Genomic DNA, 9,068 nt, shown 5'->3' with positions numbered 1-9,068 from the left:
TCGAACTTTAGATAGCAGCAGTTTATTGGAGCCAGAAACATCGTTTGATTTTAGTCGCATTTCGAGCCCTGGGCGAAGAACATCATCATCATCCAGGTCACGAATTTTAGATAGCAGCAGTTTATTGGAGCCAGAAACATCGTTTGATCGTAGTCGCATTTCGAGCCCTCGGCGAAGAACATCGTCATCATCTAGGTCACGAACTTTAGATGGCAGCAGTTCATCTTATAACGTTGAACCAGATTCTATGTGAGCAGACGAGATAGACTTTCAGTCCTTAAACAGGGCTTGACATTGTCCAGACTCCAGGAGATTCGTGAATTAGACCTCAAATGCTAAACGTTGAACAATGTCTATTTGAATTCGATGAACAATTTTAATACAATAAAGCTGAAAAAATTTACATTGTATTTTAATTCCAGAAAAGTCAAATACTTCTGAAATTATCTGTACATAATAATAACCATAAGTTGATTGGTGGGTTGAATTCTCCAGTCACGCATTACACCATTTCGAAAAAGAGGAGGGGAGAATAAAGGAATGAGGGAGGGAAGAGTAAAGGAGAGAGAGAGAGAGAGAGAGAGAGAGAGAAGAGAGAAAGGGAGATAGAGTGAAAAGGAGATAAAGTGAAAGGGAGAAAGAGGGAATGTGTGTATGTGTGTTTGTGTCAACATATGAGGTGCAGGATGCGTCCACTTACTAGGCTTAATAGTTGCAGACAACAAGTAAAGGAACACTACACACACATACTGGAAGGTGGGGGGTGGAGGGGAGGGAGAGGTTGTGGTGTGAAATGTATAATTTTTTTCACCAAGTTTTTTTCTATGTTACTTAGCCCATCTGTAACGTATTCGCGTGGTTACTTGAAGAGAACGGCGAAGAGTGAAAGAATAAGGAGAGAGAACAAGAAAGTATGACGTAAAGTGAGAGAGAAAGCGGGAGAGTGCTGTGTATTAAGTCTATGAAATTGTTATAAAGTATATAAAGTGCATTAAGTAATCATTGTAGTCCAGTTTCCTTCATTTTTTAATAATTAGCAGATGAATGACTATCTTTTCGTACAGACACAGCACAGACTACACTTTCAGGTTTTTTGGATAAAGTTTTCAGAAATAACCCAATAAGTTTACCATTAATTCCATAAAATATTCACCGATCCCGCTAGTTATTATTGTATATTATGGCATATTTCTTGAAATTACCGATTGTAGTAAAAGTATATTACAAGAGTTACTTGTTATATGACAAGCATCAATCCTATTCGAAATATTAATTGGATGAACACATTAGCTCTGCAATCGAAATTTTACACACAATTTAACAGTAATGAAAAGGATAATTTTGTTACTAATGCTCCTGGAAGAATCAATCTGCTAAATGTTGGTCTAGGCAATATTACAACAACCTACAAAGTGGCGAGTTGTCAGAATCGTTACCGCACTGGGCGAAATGCTTAATGGCATTTCGTCCGTCTTTCTTTAATCCTTTCGGCAGAGAAAATAAGTACAAATCGAATACTGAAGTCGATGTAAACGACTTACCTACTCCACCGAAATTGCTGGCCTTGTGCTAAATTTTTAAACCATTTATTGTTACAGTCCGCTACATTTTTAGTTTGTGTTTTGACTTCAAAACCTTGGTACAATATTTGCTGCAGTTCAGTAACTCTGGATGAAATGAAGAGAACGGTGTTTGACAGAAAGTAAAATAAAAGTAAACGTATCACCAGACAATATTCTTACAATCAACTGTCAACTCTATATTTTAAAGTTTATATTAAACCGTAACTTAAACTCAATACTACGGCGAAGACAAACTTGTAGTCTGACGTTCTAGAAACAACCAAACAGGGTAATAGTTAGTGGGAAGTGTGGGGTGGTGGATACAATGTGACTGACAAGAGACGTTGAGACGGGTGAGTCTAGATGGCGTTATTGAAGATGGAATGAGACTACCCAAGTTCAAGGAACCAAAGTCACTATTAGGAGATGAGAGAGAAGACATTACACATGAAGATCAGGCGCATAATATGTTGCTAGGCGACTTCGTGCCAATTAGTTGAAAAGGTGTCTATTCAGATTCGGCTGAGAATGTCTGTGTATAGCAACAGAATCTTTTCCTTTATAGCTCTCATCTTATCTCGATAGTTGACGGGGTCGAAGTATTCTTTGGCTCTGAATTGGAAGGACATTTATCATGCAGTATTTGATATGTTAAGTTATGCATTTACCGGGAGGGTTCCTTGGTGAGAGTGAAACGCGGCATTTCTCGCGATTTAGGAGTATTCTAGTATCATGTTGTTTGTGTGTTGCCATGATGTTTTCAAGATATATTTAATAGTTGCGTTTTTGTACTGAGAAAGGTGACAAGATTAGCATGGCTACATTGAAAATTGCCTCCAAGGTTCCTGTTTATTGTGTCAAAGCATGTTTGTTGTAAGGTGTATTGGTTGCTTGGGCGCAAAAGATTAGTAAGTAATAAAAGCCGGTAACGTCTACACAGGAATAGGTATTCTTCGAGATGATGACAAAAAGGTCGTTAGTATATAAAAGGAAAATTGTGTGGGACCAAGCCGTATGATGGGGCACACCTGACTTAATTGTGCCCTAGTCAGAATAAGTGTGTCAACACTCGTTCCGATGATCTGATCTTACCTGAAGCCATTGATTCAAGAGATGGATTGTACCCGTAAGAGGGAAGTATTGCCCGGAGATTTGCATGCCAGACACGGTTGACAGCTTTACAAATGATGTTGATCTGCCTCACCAAATGTCATATTGGTGGTTATTGTGAAGAGAAATATATTCAATGTATAGCAGGTTATTGTTAATGGCTGTCCCCATCAGTTTTAAGACGTTGGAAATGAAGAATGCTCGGTCAGAAGTAGCGATATATCCATAGAATGAAAGAGAGAGAAAATATGTATGTATGTATGTATGTATGTATGTCAGTAAACTCGTCTGAACCTTGAACCCTATTTTGTTACTACTAAAAATGGACTATCTTCTCTAAAATAACCAGTTGTAAGGACTGACCGGGAATGTCATAGAAATGGCTAATTTCTAATGACTAAACCATGAAAAAGAATATTGCTTGACAAAGAGAGATACAACGTAAATGAATATCCTGCCAGAATAATAAGGGCAGGCTGTATGTAGTTGGCAGAGGAACCTGCTGTATTGAAGAGTAAAAGCAAACGAAATCCATATATGATATCCTTTCATTCCAGCCAGTATTAGACGATGGACAAGAGCGATACTAGTAAATGCCATGAGTAGAGAGGCTAACACATCGTAAATTATTCTGGCAACATGGAAGTCATCATTTGCCATATATTTCGAGTAGCACAAATACATTTCGACACTATCGCTCTCACCAACAGTTCCAAATAGTATTGATATTACCAGAAAATACCCTGCTTCTTTCGTCCTTCAACTTACTATTCTCTTTCTACATTTTCCTGTCATTTTTAATGTCTCTACATGAAACGAAGGACGATTGTAATTACTTCAACTAACTCGGTGATTATTCGTTTAATGACTCGTCAAGTATCTGAGGATCGTTGTCAGCGATGGTATTTTTCTCACATGCATTTGCCATTTCCAAATGATTCAGTCTCTGCTTATTCTACAGTCCACCAGTCACTACTTCGCCATTCTTCCTAAGTTCAATGTCAGTCAAACAGGACATCATCGATCTAACTACAAGCACACCACATCCCACTTTTTCTTTCATGTGATCATTCCGTGTCACTTTCTCAAAGCACCGTCAACTCAACAACATGAAAGTTAATTTTCCGCAAACAAAATGAATATAAAGGTATATAAAACTGATCTGTTAGTTGGTTGTAAGGTAAAATTTTGAACGTAGTCTTTCATCGAAGGATCTTTTATTCTCTGACGGAGAGTCATGTCCGAAATATCAGACATCTCATACTCGTGACACGCTAACTTTTTCCACTACTTGAAATGATTGCCTTTACTACTTGCTGATAAAGATTATCGCTAGTTTTGTCAAATTTTGCGGCTTCACTTGAATAAAGTCGATATATGTTTTATATATATATATATATATATATATATATATATATATTGTATATAAGCGTGCATGACATCATCCTCATTGTACCTGTAGTTCCTAATAGAGCTAAGAAAACTTTCATTGGGCCTGCAAATTGACATTAGCAATGACTCTCTCTGCTCCTTGTTGACATAAAATGGTTTAAAAAGCAATATTTTTGTATCAACCATAAATTGCAATTTTTTCATTTATTATCAGATAGCTTGCAACGTAACTACACTTAAACCTACTCGTCTTTTGCTAAATATACTTTGAACGGGAAACGTAATTCCTTTGTGAAGACGTTTAAAATGAATGACTCAAGTACCTTGTCCTTTTTTGCATATGCTCGTTGACCTATGCAAGAATATTTGTATGTATATATGCATACATACTTGCATATTTACTCACACTCATGAGGTCAGGCAACAAAAGCTACTTTATGCAGTTAAATATTTCTTAAAGAATCCTCATCAATAATGAGAGTGTCACTACTTCAATCATTGTCACTCGCACACTATATTATTTAGAGAATGAAAAAAAAACTCATTGAACATGTTGTCTAGCTGAGAGAAATATGTCAGTTTTTGGCAGTAATCCTGATGCCAAGCACCTTTCCTCACTCTACACATCAACCAAGATTACCACTTATTCAAACTCATGGGCTTCGGGAAAACTTGTTGTAACGATCAAACATACCAAGACCCTGTTTAGTCGTAGTTGGTTGCAGATGTTTCAGACTAATTATTAGTAGTAGTTGGTTGTAACTGTTTCAAACTAATTATAAAACCAAATGGCAACGTATTAATAAACCATCGACGTTTTGCAGATATGTACCAACCCTATTCGAACTTTCAGGGATTGCTTCCTCTCAGAGTAATTCCCAGAGAAATTAGCTTCTCTGTTCTGCACGGGGCTTCGGATCCTATCCAAGCTCCATGTAATTTAACTGGACCTTGATCAAGCTAGAAAAGCAGGCTAACACAAACTTATTTTTCCAGGTACTGAGTTACAATACGACTTGGTTAATGAATGATTCTCTTATCATTTCGTAATCCTCCAGCGTGGCACGAAATATAAACTTATTTGCGATTCTTAGATTATTTGCTAGGGACCATTTACTGGTAGTTATCAATATTGACGCTGTATTGTTATGACACCCCCATAACTTTAAAGTTTATCTAGAGACAGTCTTGACTTATATTTGTTCATAGTGTCGGTGACCAATTCCCCAACATCAGTCATGAAGACAAATTTTTCAGAAGGTAAAATTTCACCGTTGCTACAACTGTCATTGCCATGAACATTACAAATTCTTAGATTCTATAAAGGGCAAAACTATGCAAAGATCTTCATAAGAAGCTAAAATGATAGATACTTCAAGACACAGGTTTCAGCGACTGCTATGTATCCCAAAGTTCGGCTCTGTACAACACAATATAGTAGGGTGTGAGTTGAGATTCAATTGTTATTTGTAGCGCGAAGTCTCCCTCATTGGCTTGCCTTTCAGTGGTAAAATCGAGTAGAGATTTTTAACATAGCTGCTACAAAAGTGCAACTTTATAAAGAACAAGTTGATTAAAATCTACTTCAGTATTTGAATGCTACTTATTTTACGAGCCCCAGAAGAATTAGAACTCAGAACGGAAATATATGTAATTAAAAACTGTTAAGCATTTTGTTTATTGTTTCACTGGTTGTGCTATTAAGCGCTATTGACTCATGGCCTAGTGGTTAAAGTGTTGCACTCACGATTTCGAGATCGTGGTTTCAGTCCCTCGACTAGGTGGTGCGTTGTGTTCTAGAGCAAAAGACATCATCTCACGTTGCTCTGCAATTACTTCGCCAACTGATGTGTAGCGCACTGTACACCTGTTCAGTCAATGTTGATTTGATGAAGAGAATTAGCTGATGTACAGCACAAACATTTGATCACTATAAACAAATCATTTGTGCAGGCCGTTCTTCAAAAAAGCTGAACACTCATACGTCACCTTCGACGGGAGAGTCTATTATATGTATAACACTACTACTACTACTACTGCATGATGCCGAGATGATTGTCGCATTTATTGATGACGTCACAGTTGAAAGTAAAATAATAAATCATTTAGTATAATTTCTGTCCATTGAAAATCAATTTGAGGTGACCAGCATGAATACCACAGAGAATGATAGTTTTTCGAGTTATGAACACCTCTGCTCCCAACCTCATCAAATGGCTGACCATAATCAATATCAAAACAACCTAAATGAAGAATCATACCAAACTGCAGGAGATAATAATGATATGTTTTCTGAAGACGACAATTGTGAAATAACTGATGAGGATGACATTGGTGATGTGAAGGAAAGTCAAAACAACGACCAGTTAAAGGAAGATTTCTCAGCAGAAGATGACTATCCAAAAGACGAGGAAACTGAGATATGTGTGTGTGAAGTAGCAGACGATGAGAACGGAGATGAAAATAACATATTGGCAAGTAAGACACACAATGAAAACGAGAATATCAGTCTGGATAACATTACAGTTAAATTGAAGAGTAGAACGGCAGAATTTGATAAATCTGTACCAAACAAAGACGAGGGTAATTATGACACGAGTATGAAATATGCAATCGAAGGAGGAAAAATAAGTACGATGCCAGACACCTGGCCACACAGCGTCAATAATGATCTGGATAGATATCAGGACGGTGAATCATTTGTAATATATCGGATGTTTTATAAACCTAGATTTCCAAAGAAGCGGGTACCAGAATATGATGTTGAAAACGTCCCGTATACTGGTGCCTATGAACTTGACATACCGTACAGTCCGAGAGGTTTATTAGAACGTCGTACCCGCTCAGTGTCACCGCCAGGACGTCGTATAAAGCTACCACGGGAACGTCATGCCCATTCCTTCGCTTTACCTGAACATCATTTATATGAACGTCAAACCAGGTTTACCAAACCACGGAAATATCGTACTGCTTCACAACCACGATATATGTTTGGAGATACACCGAGGTCCAGTGCTCTTACCGTACGGTCCCCTAAAAATCGTCTTTTTGCTGAGGGTGAATCAGGTGCAAAACTTGTACATTTTACAGAGCCCCCTAATCTCCAAGAGTATGGTCATGTGCCTGATATGTCCATAACTGGGGAGTCTTTTCAAGGTTTTGCAGTCGATCCTATATCCACGGCAGACGCTAAGGCGAAATACAAAGTTTTGTTTCGAAAGTGGGACCCAGTGTTTTATAATGTCGATCTTCCACCATTTAAACAAGAGATGATTATTAGTGAAATGCCAGACATTAAACGACAGATATTTGAATAAAAACCAAATTAAAATGAATAACGTATCTTGTATGTTAATATCTTTTATCTTTTAATTCCGCCGAGGTCGACTTTACCTTCCATCCTTTCGGGGTCCATAAAACAAGTACCAGTTGAGTACTGGGGTCGATCTAATCGATTTAGTCGTTTCCTCCAAATTGCTGGCCTTGTGCCGAAATTTGAAACCAATGTCTTTTAACTTTTACTCGTCTCAGTCATTAGACCGCAGCCATACTGGGGCAACGCCTTGAATAATATTTTGTCGAACGAATCGACTCCAGTATTTATTTTTTAAAGATGGTATTAATTCTATTGGTCTCTGTTATCGAATCGCTAATTTATGGGGACGTAAACACACCAAAGTCGGTTGCAAGGAACAAATACAAATACACACACACACACACACACACACACACACACACACACACACACACACACACACACACACACACACACACACACACACACACACATATACGATAGGCTTATTTCAGTTTCAGTCTACCAAATCCACTAACAAAGCTTGAATCAGTCCGAGCCAATGGTAGAAGACACTTGCCTAAGGTGTTACGTAATGAGACTGAACGCGGAACCATGTGGTTGGGAAGCAAACTTCTTACCACACAGACGCCTGCGATTACATAAAATAAAAATATAACAATAAATAAAAAGAGGAATTTTGTACATTTGAGCTAAGCTGCACAGGTTGGGTTTTTAATTACAAATTTACACTCAATTTGAAACAATAATGAAAACGATTATTTTGTTATCTATAATCCGGTTATTTAACTTGAAAACGGAATCATATGTTGACTTATAATTTAATCCATGACCTAAACATTTTATTTAATTCAGACCTTAATTAAGTAAACCATTCATTAAACTGTAAATCAGGTATATTAACTCAAGATTAAAATCTTTACTGGACCATAACCTGAGCCGTCTACTAAATAGTAATAAGCTATATTCTACTAAATACTAAATACTAAACTCTGTAGTATTTAATACAGACCTTAAATCTCACGGTAAAACTTTTATACAAACTAATTACCAGTATCAACAGTGACATTTGCACCAAATCTCATGTCACTACAACATCAGATAATATATCCATCCATAGTGAATTGCCATTCAAATTCCTGTAACATATTTCTCGAGAATCCACACTAAAAACTACGCAGGAGATAGAAAAACAGAACAAAATTACACACCACAGAGGACTGCAAGCCATCTGAATATTGAAAAAGAATTGCCTATATCATGATGATTCGTAGTATTTCCAACGCTCTGTAAATACTGTAAAGACAATAAGATGTGACATGGACGGCTGCAACGGAGACTACGAAGCCGTGGCTAACAGTAAGGGACACAAGGCGTTCTGATTGCATCCGCACGCCTGTATTCATCGGAAAACTGACGAACGGTCCTTAGGTTTAATTCAGGTGGCTGTGTGAAGCTGCTGGAGACTGTGGTCAAACCATGGCTGGAGGGGGTTGCTGCTGGAAGGCCATATGTGAAGCAGAAAAATTTGCTTCCTTGCTGTACCTTTGGAAAGAGTCAAAAGTGGTTTCTACGACTTCACCGATTCGAATTTCTGGCTACATAATTCTCCCTATTGTAATCCCATGGATTACAATGTGTGGGGCGCCGTTGTGAAAGACACCAACCGCTCTGCTTGCAATACCAAG

General features: G+C 37.7%; 1 protein-coding gene across 1 annotated transcript in view; it reads left to right on the top strand.

Annotated features, from left to right (window-relative positions):
• Positions 1-441, top strand: part of LOC106872224 (uncharacterized) — an 8,320-nt gene extending 7,879 nt beyond the window's left edge. Inside the window, exon 5 of the mRNA XM_052968095.1 lies at positions 423-441. Coding sequence (XP_052824055.1) covers positions 423-441 — 19 coding nt within the window. The remainder of the gene's footprint in view (positions 1-422) is intronic.
• Positions 442-9,068: the final 8,627 nt, after the last annotated feature.

The sequence above is a fragment of the Octopus bimaculoides genome, chromosome 5 (genome assembly GCF_001194135.2).
Source record: "Octopus bimaculoides isolate UCB-OBI-ISO-001 chromosome 5, ASM119413v2, whole genome shotgun sequence".
Classification (NCBI taxonomy): Eukaryota; Metazoa; Mollusca; class Cephalopoda; order Octopoda; family Octopodidae; genus Octopus; species Octopus bimaculoides.
Note: the sequence above shows the minus strand (reverse complement) of the source record. Positions and strands in the feature narration are given on the sequence as shown.